The following is a 23,000-nucleotide window of genomic DNA, read 5'->3' on the forward strand; positions in this document are numbered from 1 at the left end:
TATATATCGCTAATGGGGTCCCTCTGGTGGTATGAGGTGGAAAGGTGGAGGTGTTTGTTTGTAATGAGGGCCTCTTGTGGAGAAGTCCATCCATGCACCCTTTTGGGTCCTGTGGTACCTGTTGTAGCAGGGTGCCACATTAGCAACTAGCTGACTGTCATTATGTCAGTGGTTGTAACTATACTATATTTCTAATTGGAGGTATTTGCTAATATTATTATTACGCCTACTATATGTAGGGGTAGGATCTTGGAGATAGGAACACCCCTTTAAGTATTCTGTGCTGCATATTTTTATATAGAGCAGAGTAAGACCGACTAAAATTACTAAAGCCCTTAAAGGGGTATTCCCATCTCCAAGATCCTATCCCAATATGTAGTTTGTGTACTAATAATAATATTAAGCAAATACCTCCAATTAGAAATGTAGTATAGTTCTTCTGATTCACTTTGTCTCTTTCCTCGCGTGCAGGCATTGCAGGACATTAAGTATCTATGGTTACGACCACTGATATAGTGACAGTTAGTTAGCTAGTTGCTAGTGGTCGTAACCATGGATACCTAAGGTCCTGCAATGCCTGCACATGAGGAAAGAGACAAAGCGAATCAGAAGAACAGGATCTTGGAGATGGGAATACCCCTTTAACTTCTCTTTAAGCTAAGCACACACGGCCATATAAAAAAATCGTATCATTTTCATCCAGAAACAAACAATATTTCATCTGTATTTACAGTGCCTACAAGTAGTATTCAACCCCCTGCCGATTTAGCTGGTTTGATAAGATGCAAATAAGTTAGAGCCTTCAAACTGCAAACGAGAGTAGGTTTTATGAACAGAAGCATAAATCTTACAAACCAAAAAGTTATGTTGCTCAGTTGAATTTTATTAAATTTTAAACATAAAAGTGTGGGTCAATTATTATACAACCCCTATGTTTAATATTTTGTGGAATAACCCTTGTTTGCAATTACAGCTAATAATCGTCTTTTATAAGACCTGATCAGGCCGGCACAGGTCTGTGGAGTTATCTTGGCCCACTCCTCCATGCAGATCTTCTCCAAGTTATCTAGGTTCTTTGGGTGTCTCATGTGGACTTTATTCTTGAGCTCCTTCCACAAGTTTTCAATTGGGTTAAGGTCAGGAGACTGACTAGGCCACTCCAACACCTTGACTTTTTCCCTCTTGAACCAGGCCTTGGTTTTCTTGGCTGTGTGCTTTGGGTCGTTGTCTTGTTGGAAGATGAAATTACGACCCATCTTAAGATCCTTGATGGAGGAGCGGAGGTTCTTGGCCAAAATCTCCAGGTAGGCCGTGCTATCCATCTTCCCATGGATCCGGACCAGATGGCCAGGCCCCTTGGCTGAGAAACAGCCACACAGCATGATGCTGCCACCACCATGATTGACTGTAGGGATGGTATTCTTGGGGTCCTATGCAGTGCCATCCAGTCTCCAAACGTCACGTGTGTGGTTGGCACCAAAGATCTCGATCTTGGTCTCATCAGACCATAGAACCTTGAACCAGTCTGTCTCAGAGTCCTCCAAGTGATCATGAGCAAACTGTAGACGAGCCTTGACATGACGCTTTGAAAGTAAAGGTACCTTACGGGCTCGTCTGGAACGGAGACCATTGCGGTGGAGTACGTTACTTATGGTATTGACTGAAACCAATGTCCCCACTGCCATGAGATCTTCCCGGAGCTCCTTCCTTGTTGTCCTTGGGTTAGCATTGACTCTTCGGACAAGCCTGGCCTCGGCACGGGAGGACACTTTCAAAGGCTGTCCTGGCCGTGGAAGGCTAACAGTAGTTCCATAAGCCTTCCACTTACGGATAATGCTCCCAACAGTGGAGACAGGTAGGCCCAACTCCTTGGAAAGGGTTTTGTACCCCTTGCCAGCCTTGTGACCCTCCACGATCTTGTCTCTGATGGCCTTGGAATGCTCCTTTGTCTTTCCCATGTTGACCATGTCTGAGTGCTGTTCACAAGTTTGGGGAGGGTCTTAAATAGTCAGAAAAGGCTGGCAAAAGAGATCTTTAATCCACACATGTGAAGCTCATTATTCTTGGTGCCTGAACTACTTCTTAATACTTTAGGGGGACCAAACAGAATTCTTGTGGTTTGAGGGGTTGAATAATAAATGACACTCTGAATTAACTTTTAACGTTTTTAAAAAAAAAAAAAAAAATTTGCTGCAGTGCATTTCCCACTTCCAGGCTGATCTACAGTACAAATGTCACAATGCCAAGTTAATTCCGCATGTGTCAACCAGCTAAATCTGCAGGGGGTTGAATACTACTTGTAGTCACTGTATATCCCTTTGGCAGTATGGCATCCGTATGGCATCTGTTTTTCTACATCAGCTGTTAATTAAATTTACAAGACCAAACTCGGTTTCTTATGTTAATAATTGCAATGTATCTATAAAATTGGATGCTATGCCAATGATTGACACTGGATCCGATTTTTTTTGTACACCTATAGACTTGAATAAGCAAGTGTCATTCGAAATACAGAGGAGGCTTGTGACTAATTCAAATTTTTTTGTGCATGGACAGTCAGTCCATCATCTGAACAGCCCAATTAAATAACATTGGTCCTACAGTTATCCTTTTGAGGTCAGTTTTTTTCCAAGACAACTCTCAGACCGAAAATACATTTGTGTATATGTACTCCTAATGAGAAAGAGTCTGTAAAATTATTGGGGCTGGCCGAGACTGGTGTAAAGCACCAAAATTTGCAGGGTTTTTTTGCGCAGCTGTAAAGCTATGTTCACACATTATGTTTTTTTCAGCGTTTCTTGATGCGTTTTTTATGCAAATTTTAAGCTGCCTTTTGCAGTATCAGCATAGTCTATGAGATTCCAGAAATCTCATGCACACATCATGGGTTTTTTTTGTTCAGGATTTTGTGCTTTGCATGTTTTTTCGGGAAGAGAGAGCATGCCACTTCTTTCAGTGTTTTTTCACCCATTAGAAGTAATGGGTGGTGAAAAAAACGCAGGTAACTTTTTTTTCACTGAACTTTATGTACATGCATAACAGACACAAAAGGACAGTGAAAAAAATGCTGAAAAGATGCACCAAAAACACACCAAAAAAAGCAACAAAACAGCAACAAAAGTCCTGAACAACCTCCTGGCAAGAGATCAGGTTTTGCTGCAGAAAAGTAAAGCAGTAAAAACCACGATGTGTGAACATAGCCTAAGTTGTATAACTATAGTGTGACATTTCAAACAGTTCTGGCTAAAATTGTTAGATGAATTGGCCATAGCGTGCACTGGGAGTGTCCTGTAACTGCCCTGCATGTGTCCCATGGCAGACGAAGGTACTGAATTAGTAAGAAGTAGAGGTCTACGTGAGGACGTACATTTTAAAGAACAAAGTAATACAATTACCACATCACCCATATTAAAAAATAGCTTCCTCTATTAAAGCGTTTATCCAGTTATAAAGTGTTAGAGCTGGCTGTCAGTCAGTACCAGGGGGGCAGTTACAGCCACTGATCACAATGCACTGAGCCTTCACTGAATCAATGCTAGCCCACCCCAATGAATGAAAGCCTCAGGCTGCCGAGAGAAGTTAATTTCCTCCAGGCAGCAGGGCTCACAGTGCAGGCCCAGGCAGCTTCAGAGCGCAGATTAACGCCATATCTGCTGGTTAACCCCTTCACGACGGTGTCAATTTCCATCTTTGCGCTTTCCTTTTTTCCTCCCCTTCTTGACAGAGCTATAATTCTTTTATTTTTCTGTTCACATAGACATTATATGAGTGCTTGTTTTTTGCAGGAATAATTGTACTTTTGTATAACACCATTCATTTTACCACATAGTGTACTGGAAAACGTGAAAAAAATTGCGGAAAAATTGTGAAAAAAACGCAATTCTGACGTTGTTTTTTTGTGAACTGTTTTCATGGTGTACATTTTGTGGTAAAAATGACCTCGCAATATGATTCTGCTCATCAGTACAATTATGGAAATTCCAAACATGTCCAGTTTTTTTATTTTTTGGTTGATGTAGCTATGTGTAGCTTATTTTTGGGATAGATGTGACGTTTTGATCTCTTGTTACAGCATTTTTTGTGGAATTGAAGAGACCAAAAAAACTTACCGTATTTTTCGGACCATAAGATGCACCCCAAGTTTAGAGGAGGAAAATAGGAAAAAAATAATTTTTAACCTGTCATCAGGATCAGGCATGTCAGAAGTCACAGGTGCGTCTTACAGTCCGAATGTAGCTTACCGGGGAGTTGGCAGCGATGGAGCGAGGTCACAGGAGGCAACAGCATGGTCACATTCACGTCATTTGACAGTAGGAGTGGCTTCTCAGGTCGGAGGGCGCGATAACGTCTTTCCAGCGCACCCTCTGCTGAGCAGTCACAGCTCAGTCTCAGAGAGTGAGAAGACGGCAATGCTCAGGAGTCCAGAGTAGAGCAGTAGCAGCAAGGAGAGGTGAGTATTTGATTTATTTATTTTTTTTATGTATGTAGGCATGGAGCATTATATGGGGCCCATACAGCATGGGGCATTATATGTAGCCCAGCCTGCATACAGCAGTATATGGGGCCCATACAGCATGGGGCATTATATGGGGCCCATACAGCATGGGGCATTATATGGGGCCCATACAGCATGGAGCCCTATATATGCGGCCCAGCCTGCATGGAGCATTATATGGGGCCCATGCCTCATTATATGGGACCCATACAGCGTGGTGCATTATATGAGGTCCAGCTTGCATGGAGCATTATATGGGGTCCATACAGCATGGATCATTATATGAGGCCCATACAGCATGGAGCATTATATGGGGCCCATACAGCATCGATCATTATTTGGGGCCCATACAGCTTGGAGCATTATATGGGGCCCATCCTGCATGGAGTATTATATGGGGGCCAATATTCTTTATGGAGCATTATATGGGGGCCAGTATTCTGTATTGAGCATTTTATGGGGGCCAGTATCCTGTATGGAGCATTTAATGGACCCAGTATCCTGTATGGATCACTATATGTGGGCCATAATCCTGTATGGAGCATTATATGAGGTCCAGTATCCTGTATGGAGCATTATATGGGGGCCAGTATTCTATATGGAGCATTATATGGGGCCCAGCCTGCATGGAGCACTATATGGAGCCCACTCTACATGGAACATTACATGGGGGCCAGTATACTGTTTGGAGAATTATATGGGGCCAGTATCCTGTATGGAGCATTATATGAGGTCCATTATTCTTATTGGAGCATTATATGAGGTCCATTATTCTGTATGAAGCATTATATGGGGTCCATTATTCTGTATGGAGCATTATATTGGGTCCATTATTCTGTATGGAGCATTATATGAGGTCCATTATTCTGTATGGAGCATTATATGGGGCCCAGCGAGCATGGAGCATTATATGGAGCCCATCCTGCATGGAGCATTATATGGGGGCCAGTATCCTGTTTGGAGCATTATATGGGGCCAGTATCCTGTACGGAGCATTATATGAGGTCCATTATTCTTATTGGAGCATTATATTGGGTCCTTTATTCTGTATGAAGCATTATATGGGGTCCATTATTCTGTATGGAGCATTTTATGGGGCACATTATTCTGTATGGAGAATTATATGAGGTCCATTATTCTGTATGGAGCATTATATGGGGTCCATTATTCTACATGGAGCATTATATGGGGCCCATAATACTGTATGGAGTACTATACTGTCTGGTCTGCACTTGGCGCTGCGAGGATTCGCCAGTTTCTGATCTATTGTAAAATTTACAATAGATATCACTCATGTAATGTAAGAAGTAAGTGAAATCTTTGCATTGTACTATAACTATATTGCATCATGAATTGTGGTATGTGTTAAAGGGGGCCCACTGAGACTCTTTCGCCCAGGACCCACGAAGTCCTGGAGCTGGCCCTGGTGCTAACAATTTTTGTCCGGCCCAGTTTTGGTGTTTTTGTTGTGAAATTATGTCCAATTTGCTTTTTTTCGTGTTGTTCCAATACACACAAAGGAAATAAACATACAGTGCTGGCCAAAAATATTGGCACCACTGCAATTCTGCCATTTTGAGATCCCTCCGCAGGTGTTCTATGGGATTTAGGTCTGGACTCATTGCTGGCCACCTTAGAAGTCTCCAGTGCTTTCTCTAAAACCATTTTATAGTGCTTTTGGAAGTGTGTTTTGGGTCATTGTCCTGCTGGAAGACCCATGACCTCTGAGGGAGACCCAGCGTTCTCACACTGGGCCCTACATTATGCTGCAAAATTTGTTGGTAGTCTTCAGACTTCATAATGCCATGCACACGGTCAAGCAGTCCAGTGCCAGAGGCAGCAAAGCAACCCCAAAACATCAGGGAACCTCCGCCATGTTTGACTGTAGGGACCGTGTTCTTTTCTTTGAATGCCTCTTTTTTTTCCTGTACACTCTATGTTGATGCTTTTTCCCAAAAAGCTCTACTTTTGTCTCATCTGACCAGAGAACATTCTTCCAAAACGTTTTAGGCTTTCTCAGGTAAGTTTTGGCAAACTCCAGCCTGGCTTTTTTATGTCTCGGGGTAAGAAGTGGGGTCTTCCTGGGTCTCCTACCATACAGTCCCTTTTCATTCAGACGTCGACGGATCGTACGGGTTGACACTGTTGTACCCTCGGACTGCAGGGCAGCTTGAACTTGTTTGGATGTTAGTCGAGGTTCTTTATCCACCATCCGCACAATCTTGCGTTGAAATCTCTCGTCCATTTTTCTTATCCACCATCTGCACAATCTTGCGTTGAAATCTCTCGTCCATTTTTCTTTTCCGTCCACATCTAGGGAGGTTAGCCACAGTGCCATGGGCTTTAAACTTCTTGATGACACTGCGCACGGAAGACACAGAAACATTCAGGTCTTTGGAGATGTACTTGTAGCCTTGAGATTGCTCATGCTTCCTCACAATTTGGTTTCTCAAGTCCTCAGCCAGTTCTTTGGTCTTCTTTCTTGTCCTCATGCTCAATGTGATACACACAAGGACACAGGACAGAGGTTGAGTCAACTTTAATCCATGTTAACTGGCTGCAAGTGTGATTTAGTTATTGCCAACACCTGTTAGGTGCCACAGGTAAGTTACAGGTGCTGTTAATTACACGAATTAGAGAAGCATCACATGATTTTTCAAAGGGTGCCAATACTTCTGTCCACCCCCTTTTTTAGGTTTGGTGTGGAATTATATCTAATTTGGCTTTAGGACAATTCTTTTTGTGTTTTTTTCATTGAAGACAAATTAAATGAAGATAATAATACCAAAGAATTTGTGATTGCAATCATTTTCAGGAAGAAACTGAGTATTATCTGACAGAATTGCAGAGGTGCCAATACTTTTGGCCAGCACTGTATGTATAACAAAACAAGTGTAATTGCAATAATTTTCTGGGAGAAATACTTCATTTTGTGGAACAATTTCAAGGGTGCCAACACTTTCGGCCATGGCATATAACATGCTTTCAGTGCATTACTTTACCTAATTTATGACCTTGTATGTAAATAGTCTCTATGATTGCTTGCTGAATGATGACACAAACACTATATAACAATATGGCCTAATAAGTATGTCAATATGAGAACAAGTATATAACTATTAAATAGAAAAAAGGGTTGATTTTGAATGTTATTGCTTTACTAAACTTGGAATAAAGAACAAAATACTTTATTTTCACAAATTTACATTTTAACCAGGAAAAATACACCCCATATTGCCAGCAACTCGGCATCTTCCTTCTGTCTAATTTACTGTCCAGAGATACTGATATGCAATGCATGCTAAGGGGGAGGTATTGGGAGTTACACCATCTGTAGAGCAGATAGAATGCTTATGAAGGGAAACTAGTACCATGTTATAATGCATGAAAATTAGGATGATTCCTGGGCTTATTAGACTGGAATGGACACCAAAAGCAGTTTTATCTTGCTGTGACTGGATAAGGGCATGAAGACCTTGCTATTGTTCTGGTTTTGGGTAAAAAGACAGATATGCATTAATATTGTTATATCTTTATAATTATGTTCACAAGTACTTTTTTTGGAGATGTACTTTTTTCCTTATTTTGCTTTTGTTTTTTTCGTTGTCTACAGATTTTAGAAAATATATTTTTTGAAAGACGTGGAGGGTTAAAGTATGGCCTGTGCAAGAGTGTTCCGTTATAGCTCTGCTCTAATGTATATATTTTTATTTTTTAGGATTCTCCTATCAGCTATGCTAGCAGGGTTGCTCCTCAGGACTGTTGATGCTGTAAGTATGTTATAATCAAATTTAATAATAGATATGAAATATATAACTGTGTTTCTTAGTCGATGGTAACATTTGGGGTATGTTCACTTTTGTAGCTTTTCCAATGGAAAACATTTATTGAGATACATAGTTGTTTTATAAACATTGTTCAACCTTAGTTATGATGAACCGCATGTTTGAGGCTGTGTGCCCACGATGCGTTTTTAATGCGTTTCTGCAGCGTTTTTGCAGCTGCGGAAAAGCATTAAAAACGCATGGTAGAAGGGCAGCAATGTTCCCCAATGATAATCCGCATGTGCTGTGCACATGCTGTGGAAATTTCCGCTGAGGATTATCATTGCGGAAAAAAACGCAGCACTACCAATTATTTTGCGGAAGTGCTGCGTTTTCGCCGCCATTGACTCGCATTAGAACGCGCCAATTCCGCAAGACTGCATCTGTACTTGCGTAATTGGCGCGTTCTAATGTGCGGATGGTACCCAGGTCTAGAGGAGAGAAGACTCTCCTCCGGACCCAGGTACCATTAAAAAATCTGTAAAAAAAGAATAAAATAAAAAATAAATATATATTTACCTTCCAGCGGCCCGCGTTGCGCTCCTCCTTGCTTCCCGGCACTTCGCAATGGAATGAAGGACCTGCACTGATGTCAGAGTCATGTGACGGGTCACGCGACGCTGACGTCGGCAGGTCTTTCAATCCAACGCTGCCGGCAAGGGAGAACGGAGTGAGCAGGACACCGGGGGCCATCGGAGGGTAAGTATACATTTATTTTTTTATTTTTAACCACTCTCTCAGGTCACACTATATAAATCCATGCCGTTTGCATGGATTTATATAGTGTGACCTAGTTGTCACAAGCACTTTCCAAGTGATGCTAATCGCTTGGAAAGCACTTGTCAATCCGCATGCGGAAATGTCAGTGAATAACGCTCCATTTCCGCATGTCCCTGGCAGGAAAACGCATGTACAATCCGCATGCGTTTTTTCTGCCAGGGAGATGCAGAAACGCTCAGGAAAAAATCCTGAGCATTTCTGCATCGTGGGCCCATAGCCTTATAGGTAATTTTTAGCTTGCCCATTCCCTTCTACTAAAATGTTTTGAAAACTGTCAAGTACACAAGATAGTTTTGTCCAGCCAGCTATGCTTTACAGTGTATGCACTCCCAGGGGCGTAACGGCCGCGGTCAATAGAGGTTGCAAACGTGACCAGGCCCATGAAGGTGAGGGGCCTTCCGACACCATGCGCTTCAATACACGCCAATCAGGGGCCAGCAGCTGATGTCAGCATGCATGTGACTGAAAGTGCATGGCAGTGACGTTATATGCTCCCGTTGCTTGCACGCTGAAGTCAGCTTCTGGCTTCAGAAGAGGACTTCGCACAGCGGGGGAGCGGAGGGAATGTGAGTATAATTGTTTGTTTTTTTCCTATGCATTAAAGGTCAGCTGCAGAATGGGGGACATATACCAGGATGGGGCTCAGGATAAGGGACACATATACAAGGATGGGGAATATATATACCAGGATGGGGCCAGGAAGGGGAACATATATACCAGGATGGAGGACACATACAGTGGTGTGAAAAAGTGTTTGCCCCTTCCTGATTTCTTATTCTTTTGCATGTTTGTCACACTTAAATGTTTCAGATCACAAAACAAATTTAAATATAAGACAGAGATAACACAAGTAAACACAAAATGCAGTTTTTAAATGAAGGTCTTTATTATCATTAAGGGAAAAAGAAATCCAAACCTACAGGGCCTTGTGTGAAAAAACATAAATTAACTGTGGTTTATCACATCTTTGGGAAGCTCAGTTCAATTTTCCTAGCCACACACAGGCCTGATTACAGCCACACCTGTCCTTAATCAAGAAATCACTTAAATAGTACCTGCTTGATAAAGTGAAGTAGACTAAAAGTTTTTCAAAAGCTAGACATCATGCTGCAATCCAAAGAATTTCAGGAACAAATGAAAAGCAAAGTAATTAGATCAATCAGTCTGGAAAAGGTTATAAAGCCATTTCTAAAGCTTTGGGGCTCCAGCGAACCACAGTGAGAGCCATTATCCACAAATGATGAAAACATGGAACAGTTATGAACTTTCCCAGGAGTGGCCGGCTGACCAAAATTACCCCAAGAGCGCAGCGACGACTCATCCAAGAGGTCACAAAAAACCCACAACAACATGCAAATAACTGCAGGCCTCACTTGCCTCAGTTAAGATTAGTGTTCATGACTTCACCATAAGAAAGAAATTGGGCAAAAATTGAATGCATGACAGAGTTTCAAGACGAAAACCACTGCTGAGCGAAAAGAACATGAAGGCTCATCTCAGTTTTGCCAGAAAACATCTTGATGATCGCCAAGACTTTTGGGAGAATACTCTGTGGATTGACGAGACAAAATTTGAACTTTTTGGAAGGTGTATATCCCATTATATCTGACACAGAAGTAACACAGCATTTCAGAAAAGGAACATCATACCAACAGTAAAATATGGTGGTAGTATGATGGTCTGGGGCTGTTTTGCTGCTTCAGGACCTGGAAGGCTTGCTGTGGTAAATGGAACCATAAATTCTGCTGTCTACCAAAAAGTCCTGAAGGAGAATGTCTGGCCATCTGTTCGTGACCTGAAGCTAAATCGCACTTGGGTTATGTAGCAGGACAATGATCCAAAACACACCAACAAGTCCACCTCTGAATAGCTTAAGAAAAACAAAATTAAGACTTTGGAGTGGCCTAGTCAAAGTCCTGACCTTAATCCGATTGAGATGCTGTGACATGGCTTTAAAAAGCGGAAAAAGTCCAAGATGGCTGAATTAGAACAATTTTGCAAAGATGATTGGTCAAAATTCCTCCAGAGCATTGTAAAAGACTCATTGCCAGTTATTGCAAACGCTTGATTGCAGTTGTTACTGCTAAGGGTGGCTCAACCAGTTATTAGGTTTAGGGGGCAATCACTTTTTCAGGTTTGGATTTCTTTTTCCCCTAATACTAAAGACTTTTATTTAAAAGCTGCATTTTGTGTTTACTTGGGTTATCTTTGTCTTATATTTAAACTTGTTTTGTGATCTGAAACATTTAAGTGTGACAAACATGCAAAAGAATAAGAAATCAGGAAGGGGGCAAACACTTTTTCACACTACTGTATATACCAGGATGGGGCCAGGATGAGGGACATATATACAAGGATGGAGGGCATATATATACACCTGGATGAGGAACATAAAGTGGCAAGTAAAAGTTTGGGCACCACTGGTCAAAATTATTGTTATTGTGAACAGTTCAGCAAGTTGAAGACGAAATGATCCTTAAAAGGCCTAAAGTTAAAGATGACACATTTCCTTTGTATTTTAGACATAAAATATATATATTTTCATCTTTTACATTTTAAAAATTACAAAAAGGAAAATGGGCCAATGCAAAAGTTTGGGCACCCTTAAAGATTTGTGTGCTCAGATAACTTTGACCAATGTTTCAAACCTTTATAAGCCTATTAGGGTTATGGCTTGTTCACTATAATCGTTAAGAAAGGCCATGTGATGCAAATTTCCCAGCTTTACAAAAACTCAGCCTCCTGTAATCGAGTGCCAAAAAATAGTAGCCATGTGTTCTTTTAAGCAGCTGCTTAGCACTCTCAAAATGAAAATGGTGGAGGCCCACAAAGCAGGAGAAGGCTACAAGAAGATAGCAAAGTATTTTGAAGTTGCCCTTACCTCAGTTTGAAATGTAATTAAGAAATAGCAGTTAACATGAACAGTGGAGGTCAAGATAAGGTCTGGAAGACTAAGCAAAATTTCAGTAAGAGCTGCTCATAGGATTGCTAGAGAGGCAAATCAGAATGCTCACTTGACTGCAAAAGACCTTCAGAAAGATTTAGCAGACTCTGGAGTTGTGGTGCATTGTTCTACTGTTCATAGACACCTGCACAAACACGACCTTCATCGACGAGGCATCAGAAGAAAACCTCTCCTGCGTCCTCACATAAAATTCAGCATCAGAAGTCTGCAAAAGAACATCTAAACAAGCTTGATGCATTTTGGAAACAAATCTGATGAGTTTAATATTGAACTCTCTGGCCACAATGATCAAAGGTATGTGTGGAGAAAAAAGAGCACAGAATTGCAGGAAAAGAATATCTCGCCAACCATTAAGCATGGGGGTGGATCAGTCATGCTTTGGGGTTGTGTTGCAGCCAATGGCATGGGGAACATTTCACGGGTAGAAAAAAGAATGAATTCAATGAAAATTCAACAAATTCTTGATAAAAACATAACACTATCTGTTAAAAAGTTGAAGTTGAAAAGAGGATGGCTTCTACAAATGAATAATGATCTTAAGTGCACATCGAAATCCACAATAGTCTGTATCAAAAGGCGCAAGCTGAAGGTTTTACAATGGTGCTCACAGTTCCTGATCTGAACATCATTAAAAATCTGTGGCCAACCCTTAAAATAGCAGTGTGGGACACAATTATTCCATTAGAATGGAGCAGCAGTGTGTATGCATGACCACCACTCTATTCATACTCTATAGGGATATTGGAAAAGCCAAGCACAGCATTTAGCAGTCCCACTGAAGAACCCCTTTAACATTTTCATTATGGGATCAAAAGGGCTTTTTTTCATTAGGGTCACGTTAGGATTCCTTTCGAATCTAGTGGCTCAACAGTGGAGAAGATAAAGAAGAGTAATTGATAGTAAGCAAGAAAAGAAAATCAACTTTATGTTTGTACATAATGTGCTTGGTAAATTATGAGAGCCGAATCTGCTTTTCTTTAGGAAATAAATAACTTTACAAGACAAGAGTAATCTTTAACCTTGCAGGTCAGTAGACTAACTTCTGTTTTATATTAGTGGAGCTGGCTGTTGGCTGGTGTTAAACGGCAGGGAGAATTTCTCTACAAGTTTCACAGATTGTATCATGAGAAAAAGGAAATCATACCGGAATTTCAGATGTCATCTGGGAGAGAAAGTACACGGACACACTGTTTGGAAGCCGTTCATCCATTTTAATAACACAAAGGGAATAAATGTGTGTGACAGGGGTAACTTGCAAAGTTCATAATTAGTCATCATTACCATTATTTTCCTTTGAGCTACACTATAGGATCAAATCCATATGGACCGGAAGGAAGGAAAGTCTAAATATAGACTGGTGGGTTCTTCATATGAAAATATTCTTAATTTTATTCCCTGACATCTGCTACCTGTCCTGATTGTCCAAGAAACAAGAGGCAATGCCAGCTCTTTAACAATTAAATGCATTGGCATATTTTATAACAGCTTACAGATACTCAAACTGAAAATGAAGACAAGAAAAAAGGGAAAGGCTCCATGTGCAGATCTGAAAATAATGTAAGCAGAGTAGAGCTAGTAAAACTGCTCATCTGAATGAGTTGTATGACTCCAGGCACAACTCTGATGATAGTGAACAGGGCACTCCAATGGCTGCTGCTCAACCCTCTGGATCCAAGGCTTAGACCCAGATGATAGAAATGGGAAAAATGAGGGCTTAAAAAAGCGCTGCCAAATTCTGAGCAATTGAGATGGGTATCAAAACGAATGAAAGTAAAAAAACTGTTTTTTATTTAAAATGCTACGCATTTCAGAGCTGACCTAGCTCCTTCTTCAGGCATATTAAGTACAAAAAAACAAAATAACTATAAGGATTATTCTAAAGGCCCCGTCACACTTAGCGACGCTGCACCGATCCCGACAACGATACGATCGGGATAGGGATCGTTGCTGCGTCGCTATGTGGTCGCTGGTGAGCTGTCAAACAGGCAGGCTCACCAACGATCAGGGGAGCAGTGACATCGTGGAAAGAATCTTTCCACAATGTCCTGCTCCTGGTTACCAGCCTGCTGAAGCAGGAGCAGGCTGGTAACCATGGTAAACATCAGGTTACTAGGGGCACACGCGCACCTAGTAACCCGCTGTTTATCATGGTTACCACTCTGCTATGGTGAGCGGGAGGTTACCGCTCACTTTAGCAGGCTCGTAACCATGATAAACAGCGGGTTACTAGGTGCGCGTGTGCCCCTAGTAACCCGATGTTTATCATGGTTACCAGCCTGATCGCTGCTCCCGCTGGTCACACACAGCGATGTGTGCTGACTAGCGGGAGGGCAACGACCAAAAAAAGGTCCAGGACACTTTGCAGCGATCAGCAACCTCACAGCAGGGGCCTGATCGCTGCAAAGTGTCACACATAGCGACATCGCTGGTGAGGTCGCTGTTGCGTCACCAAAACCGTGACACAGCAGCGATCTCGCTATGTGAGACGGGGGCTTAAAAATACCCCTATTATGTTGTGTTTTCAAATGCACTCATTCAGACTTTAAAAATCCAATAGGATTCCCTATTCACAAGTCTTTGGAACCTATTAGACACATTTTCTGATATTTGTTCTAATATAATAAGTCTTAAACTGGTGGGATCTCGTTTGTGTTCTAAAAGGAAAAACCTTGACTGACTGTGGCAGATTACACCTTTCCTATATTATATCTATGGCTGTTCATCCTGTTATGGACTGCTTGGGTCATACGACCTACATATTGTAAATTGCAATCGCATTTTAATAAGTAGATTGCGAAATCAGTATTGCAGTTGACCAATTGTTGAATACAAAAAACTTCTCCGGTTACAGTGGAGGAAAATTCTCTACATCCACGAATAATCATTTTACAGCAAAGACATTTGCTAATGCCACAGCAATAAGATCCCTTAATTGGAAGTGTTGAAGGGGAAACAGATGAATGTTACCTCTGTGTTGAATTACATTTTATTTTGCTCAGGGCAATGTGTTTTTTTTATATTCATACTCCTGCGGAAGATGATATTAGGTTTGTCTATAATGTTCCCCGATAAAACGGGGTCGCTAAGAATAGCCCAGTGTTTAGTCAAGGCATCCCTTATTAATTTATGAGATTGGTTAAATGCAGTAATGAAACTACAAGTGCTTCTCACTAAATTAGGATATCATCAAAAAATGTATTTATTTCAGTTCTTCAATACAAAAAGTGAAACTCATATATTATATAGAGTCATTACAAACAGAGTGATCTATTTCAAGTGTTTATTTCTGTTAATGTTGATGATTATGGCTTACAGCCAATGAAAACATAAAAGTCATTATCTCAGTAAATTAGAATACTTTATAACAACAGCTTGAACATTTTTTTTAAAATCTGAAATGTTGGCCTACTGAAATGTATGTTCAATAAATGCACTCAATACTTGGTCAGGGCTCCTTTTGCATCAATTACTGCATCCATGCGGCGTGTGCTGAGGTGTTATGGAAGCCCAGGTTGCTTTGATAGCAGCCTTCAGCTTGTCTGCATTGTTGGGTCTGGTGTCTCTCATCTTCCTCTTGACAATACCCCATAGATTCTCTATGGGGTTAAGGTCACACGAGTTTGTTGGCTAATCAAGCACAGTGATACTGTGATCTCCAAAAAGCTTGTCGGCAGAGGGAAGCATGAAGTGCTCTAAAATTTCCTGGAAGACGGCTGCGCTGGCTTTGGTCTGGATAAAACACAGTGGACCTACACAAGCAGATGACATGGCTCCCCCAACCATCACTGATTGTGGAAACTTCACACTAGACCTGAAGCGGCTTGGCTTGTGGCCTCTCCACTCTTCCTCCAGACTCTGGGACCTTGATTTCCAAATGAAATGCAAAATTTACTTTAATCTGAAAACAACACCTTGGACCACTGAGCAACAGTCCAGGTCTTTTTCTCCTTGGCCAAGGTAAGACGATCTAGCATTGTCTACTGGTCATGAGTGGCTTGACACAAGGAATACGACACTTGTAGACCATGTCCTGGATACGTCTGTGTGGGTGGCTCTTGAAGCAATGACTACAGCTGCAGTCCACTTTTTTTGAATCTCCCCCAAATTTTTGAATGGCCTTTTCTTAATAATTCTTTCAAGGCTGCGGCTATCCCAGTTACTTGTGCACCTTTTCCTACCAAACTTTTTTCTTCCACTCAACTTTCCATTAATATGCTTGGATACAGCACTCTGTGAACAGCCAGCTTCTTTAGCAATGACTTTTTGTGGCTTACCCACCTTGTGGAGTGTGTCAAAGACTGCCTTCTTGACATCTGTCAAGTCTTCCCCATGTTTGTGGAACCTACTGAAACAGACTAAGAGACCTTTTTAAACGTGTAGGGAGCCTTTGCTGGTGTTTTTTGTTAATTATTCTAATTTACTGAGATAATGACTTTGTTTTCATTGGCTGTAAGCCATAATCATCAACATTAAAACGGTTGTCCAGTACTTTTAAAAATATGCCTATGTGTTTTTATGATGAATAGAAGCTTCTTTCTAATTACCTCCTGGTGCTGTTTCTGCCTGTCAGTGGCGCTATCGGTGGCCGCTCACAGGCAGCACCTGACCCCCCTCTAGCGTCACTTCAAGTGAGGCTTGACTCAGCGCTGGGGTCCCCATGGTGGCTGCTGGGTTGTGGGTTATTCCCCACGTCACACCCAGCATCCACCGCGCGCTTTCCCAATGAATGGGAACAGGGAGAGTGCGTGGTGGATGCCGGGTGTGACGCGCAGGGTAACCCCGCCCACAACCCAGCAGTTACCGGTGGAACGCGGAAGAGGGACCCTCGGCTGCAGCCTGGACTTGTCGTGACGTCAGCAGATGTCAGAGCCGGCTGCAGCCAGGGGTCACGTGATGCCTGTGAGCGGCCACCGATAGTGCGGCTAACAGGCAGAAACAGCACCAGGAGGTAATTAGAAAGAAGCTTCTATTTATCAATAAAACACATTGGCATATTTTTAAAAGTACTGGACAACCCCTTTAACAGAAATAAATACTTGAAACAGATCACTCTGTTTGTAATGACTCTATATAATATATGCATTTCACTTTTTGCATTGAAGAACTGAAATAACTTAACTTTTTGATGATATTCTAATGTAGTGAAAAGCACTTGTATATTTAATTGTTTTATTTAATTCTGTATCATCCACCTTGGTCTTATTGGTTGTGCCCATAGGTTTGCCAAGACAATCACTTTGGCCTAATCTGAATGTACATTTGAATGCATCATTTAATAACTTTTTGGATATTTTTTTCTCTGAATCTTTTTTTTAATTTGCAAGCTTCCTTCAGGAAATGTTCATTCGTCATACAATTTTTTCTCATTCTCCTATATTGACCATAAGGAATGTTGGTGATCCATTTAAGATAATGGCCTCTGCTAAATTCTAAATAACAGTTCGCGTCGATGCTTTTAAAAAACGTTGAGGTATGGATGATGCCCTGATCTCCTTTATATATAAGTAAATCCAGAAATTCTATTTTTTTTCTGGAGAAAAATTATGAGAGAATTCTAGACCGCATGAGTTTTTATTGAGCTGTTCCACAAAAAATATCCTGCTTCCTCAGGGGTTCCCGTCCAAATAATAAACAAATCATCTATATATCTCCTGTACTAGTCAGACTGAAAATACCCTGCCATCATGAAAGATGCATGTGCTGTGTTTCTACACTGCTCAAAAAAATAAAGGGAACACTTAAACAACAGAATATAACTCCAAGTAAATCAAACTTCTGTGAAATCAAACTGTCCACTTAGGAAGCAACACTGATTGACAATCAATTTCACATGCTGTTGTGCAAATGGAATAGACAATAGATGGACATTATTGGCAATTATCAAGACACCCTCAATAAAGGAGTGGTTCTGCAGGTGGGGACCACAGACCACATCTCAGTACCAATGCTTTCTGGCTGATGTTTTGGTCACTTTTGAATGTTGGTTGTGCTTTCACACTCGAGGTGCATGAGACGGACTCTGCAATCCACAGAATTTACTCAGGTAGTGCAGCTCATCCAGGATGGCACATCAATGCGAGCTGTGACAAGAAGGTTTGCTGTGTCTGTTAGCGTAGTGTTCAGAGGCTGGAGGCGCTACCAGGAGACAGGCCAGTCCACCAGGAGACGTAGAGGGGGCCGTAGGAGGGCAACAACCCAGCATCAGGACTGCTACCTCCGCCTTTGTGCAAGGAGGAACAGGAGGAGCACTGCCAGAGCCCTGCAAAATGACCTCCAGCAGGCCACAAATGTGCATGTGTCTGCACAAATGGTTAGAAACCGACTCCATGAGGGTGGTATGAGGGCCCGACGTCCACAGATGGGGGTTGTGCTCACAGCCCAACAGCGTGCAGGACGCTTTGCATTTGCCACAGAACACCAGGATTGGCAAAGTCGGCTCTGGCACCCTGTGCTCTTCACAGATGAAAGCAGGTTCACACTGAGCACATGTGACAGACGTGACAGAGTCTGGAGATGCCATGGAGAGTGATCTGCTGCCTGCAACATCCTTCAGCATGATCAGTTTGGCAGTGGGTCAGTAATGGTGTGGGGTGGCATTTCTTTGGAGGGCCGCACAGCCCTCCATGTGCTCGCCAGAGGTAGCCTGACTGCCATTAGGTACTGAGATGAGATCCTCAGACCCCTTGTGAGACCATTTGCTGGTGCGGTTGGCCCTGGGTTCCTCCTAATGCAGGACAATGCCAGACCTCATGTGGCTGGAGTGTGTCAGCAGTTCCTGCAAGATGAAGGCATTGAAGCTATGGACTGGCCTGCCCGTTCCCCAGACCTGAATCCGATTGAGGACATCTGGGACATCATGTCTCGCTCCATCCACCAATGTTACGTTGCACCACAGACTGTCCAGGAGGTGGCAGATGCTTTAGTCCAGGTCTGGGAGGCGATCCCACAGGAGACCATCCGCAACCTCATCAGGAGCATGCCCAGGCATCGTAGGGAGGTCATACAGGCACGTGGAGGCCACACACAATACTGAGCCTCATTTTGACTTGTTTTAAGGACATTACATCAAAGTTGGATCAGCCTGTAGTGTGTTTTTCTACTTTCATTTTGGGGGTGACTCCAAATCCAGGCCTCCATTGGTTAATAAATTTGATTTCCATTGATGATTTTTGTGTGATTTTGTTGTCAGCACATTCAACTTTGTACAGAACAAAGTATTCAATGAGAATATTTCATTCATTCAGATTTAGGATGTGTTATTTGAGTGTTCCCTTTATTTTTTTGAGCAGTGTAGTACTTTGGAGTACTTTGGCTAATGTGGCTAGAGAGAATAATGGATTTTACTGATTGTCAATGAAGCAATTGTACCACAACATAATAGAACAAGAAAATCTGAAACATATTGCAAAATCAACCTTTAACTACTACTAACAATAAATTAAGGTTTTGGAATGGCATGTATAGTCCCTTGACTAGGATAATATTGATCTGTGTGGATAGATCTCAAACATATGCATGCAAGATGATGATAGAACAGAGATTCCTATAACTGGGCTAAAAAAAACGTTTCCTCCTGCCACTTTTTTACACATGTTCAATTCGTTTTTATTTTTTTTAGGATACATTGTATACAGTTTCAAAATAAACTATCATAATGCAAATGCTACATATTTCTGCAACTACCTCTGATTTAAAGAAATTGTATGAAGAGGAGAAATGCTTCTAAAAATTATGTTTCCGAAGAAGATATGTAATCATACTTGTACCAAGTCCGCTCAGAGTGGGTATTTGCTTTTACATAGAAAGTAGATATACAGCATAAGAATAAAAAACATATACTTTAATGTATTATCTTTAAAAACACACACTTGTCATTTGAGACTATAACAAAAACAACACAGAAAACAACTCACCCTCTTGTCAATAGACTTATAGTTCTACTGATATTGTCATGATGCTGCTGCATACTCACTGCTGTAAGTAATTGCTTCCTGAGCTCATTGCAAGGAATAATTTAATGCATACAGTGCTTAGCATAAATGAGTACATCCCTTTTGAAGAGTAAGATTTTAATTAATATGTCACTGATTACAAGAACAATTTCCAAAATTTTGACAAGAATGATTTTATAGAACATTTTTTAGCCCATATCACGAAAGTAAGGTTAATAATATAATTCATTACAAAATCTCCACAGTTTTACTCAAATTAGTTGATGCGATTCAAAAATGAATACACCTCACCATCAAATACCAAATACTACTAATTTTAAGGACAGCACCAAGTCTTCTAGTCATGGAATGAACATGGTGACATATTGCAATATCTATCTTTTTCTACAATAACTACTTCTTTTAGAGCCTATATGCTGGATGGAGAGTAATGTTCAACTTGTCTCTTCAGAATTCCCCATAGGTCTTCAATTGGGGTAAGATCAAGAGACATACTTGGTCACTGAACTACTTTCACCCTGTTCTTCTTTATAATTGCAACAGATGTGTGCTTTGGATCATTGTCATGTTGGAAAAGTGCACGTCTACCAAGGGCACGGAGTGTTGGTAGCATCTTTTCTTTCAATATAGAACAGTGCATCTGTGAATTCATAATACCATCAATAAATTGTAAATAATGATGGTAAACTAAAAATAGTAAAAAATAAAATAGAAAAAAAGCATGAATAAAAAGAAAATCTTAACAAAAAGACACACTGCCAGTCTAAATCGCTGTTTCTAGCCACCCTAATTTCTACAGAAGGGGGTATGCAACTAAAAATGTTTATAGCGGTCCTTTGTGGTCATAAAAAAAATAATTACAATTAAAAAGATATGAAAATAGACATGAGCTGCCTTCTTTTCTATACATTTTTCCCCAAAATAAATAAAGAAATATAAAAATGACATAAAAATTAAGCCCCATGTATTGCAAAAAAAAGAGGCAAAATAATTTAAATATCTGAATGAGAAATAATTATAAAGGAAATAAAGGGAACCTGTCAGGTCCCCCGTGCCCCCAGAGCCAGCAGCAGTTGCGTGTACATATATAAATTCCCTGCCTAACAGTCCCTGTATTACACTACATACATAAACAGATCTTTAGAAAAAGTCCATTTATGATATGTAAATGAGGGCTTTGACTAGGCGTGGGGGCGTTAGTGTCCCTAGACTAGTCAAAGCCCTCTTAGCATGTTATCACGCAAGGTCATGGTCATTACATGACCTAGTTCACGTAAAGGAATGGTTCGGCACCTAAAATGTATTTTCTAACTATCTTTACACCTTAACCACTTTTGTAATTTTCTTTATTACCCTGCACTTTTCCTTATCTACCTAATCTCTTAATGTGTTTTTTTAATGTACTTCCTGTGATATTTCATTTGAGAAGAGTCTCAAACTTGGCCGGAGCTGCACTCACTTTCTGCAGCGTCCATCGCCCCTCCTAGAACAGGACGTCACAGGGGGCAGCACTGCAGTTTCTTGCATCGCTGTTGTCTCTGAAGATGTCCTGAGTGATGAACGCTGTGTGAGATATAAGTTCAGTGCCGGCACTCTGCTTCTATCTCAGCTATTTTGTGAAAGAATACATTGTCAGAGAGGCGGAGATAAAAGCAGTGACACCAGCGCCGCCCCACAGGTTCTAGCACCCCTCTCAAACTAATTGTCATTACGGGGGCACTATTGCAGGGCGTGAGTGCACGTCACGTTTGAGACTCTTCTTTATCGAAACATCACAGCAAGTACAGTAAAAAATGTAGTTAGGTAGAAAGAGAAAAGTGTAGGGTGTTGGATAATTAAGGAAATTACAAAAGTGGTTAGGGAGTAAGGATAGATAGTTTGAAAATACATTTTAGATACCGGACCACCCCTTTAAAGCGGATCTGTCACATGCCATACATATGTACATATGTCTTTTTTTTCCTTGGTGTAAATGTCATTTTTCTCTTGAATCTGGCTTTACTTTTCTTTTATTCCTGTGACTCTACATTCCTGAGCCGTAGTCTCATCCTCTCTGTATGCAAATCTTGTTTACTTGGTTCTCGACCCTTCCCTATGCAAATTTTCTTGAGAACCATGTCTAGTTGACTAAAAAAGACAAAATTTACACATAGGGAAGAGGGGCTATATCTCACAAATGGAAAAGTGCAGGATCTAAAGAAATACAATGCCAGATTCAGGAGATGTGGATGCTTAACAAGATCACTTGAGCACTGCTTGTGACATCCTAATTTAAGGAAACCTGTCAGCAGGTTTTTAGATTCTAAACTAACATCATCTATGTAAAGCATCTGGAATGCTGATTATGACTATACCTTTGTATAATAAGTTTGTGTGTCCATTTTCTAGAAATCCATCAACGGATTTTGTTTATGCAGATGAGTTCGCAATTGGGGGGCGTTTTCCCTGTAGTTACAGGTCTCCAGTCTCTCTCCCTCTTTCTGCTCCCGTCGAGGGCCTCCTGTCAGTGACCAACAGGTCACTTTTTTCTGTGACTGACTCCCCCGCCCTAGATCTCAATCATGCCTCATCATTCACGAGGACGGTCCATTCGCAGATTGATAGTCCAGCAGCTCACGCAGCGTTATCGGGACCTTACTGCACATGCACCATTCCCTGGAATGACTACTTCTGCATGAGATCTCTGGTGGGAGATCAGGTCACAGAGAAAAGTGACCTGTCAGTCATTGACACGAGGCTGGCAGCGGAAGGTGAAAGAAGGAGAGAGGCTGGAGAGCTGTAAGTGCAAGGCCCAGCCGCCTGCACCTATGAGATCTTTTACATAAACATGGATTTCTAGAAAATTGAGGCACGGACTTATGATTCAAAGGTATACAAATAATCAACATTTCAGATATTTTACATGGATGACGTTAGTTTAGGGTTCCCTCTAAAGCATATCATCTGCATCACTTGACTTTATACACTTGGTGTCTGGCATCAGC

At 41.3% G+C, this 23,000-nt stretch overlaps 1 protein-coding gene across 1 annotated transcript in view; it reads left to right on the top strand.

Moving 5' to 3' along the window:
- The window catches only part of COL4A2 (collagen type IV alpha 2 chain), a 268,138-nt gene that overhangs the window by 17,898 nt on the left and 227,240 nt on the right, over positions 1-23,000 (top strand). The window contains exon 3 of the mRNA XM_073664347.1: positions 8,214-8,265. Within this exon, the coding sequence (XP_073520448.1) occupies positions 8,214-8,265 (52 nt within the window). The remainder of the gene's footprint in view (positions 1-8,213; positions 8,266-23,000) is intronic.

This window comes from Phyllobates terribilis, unplaced genomic scaffold (assembly GCF_046119375.1).
Source record: "Phyllobates terribilis strain yellow unplaced genomic scaffold, ASM4611937v1 Scaffold_2__4_contigs__length_985480577, whole genome shotgun sequence".
In the NCBI taxonomy this organism is placed as follows: domain Eukaryota; kingdom Metazoa; phylum Chordata; class Amphibia; order Anura; family Dendrobatidae; genus Phyllobates; species Phyllobates terribilis.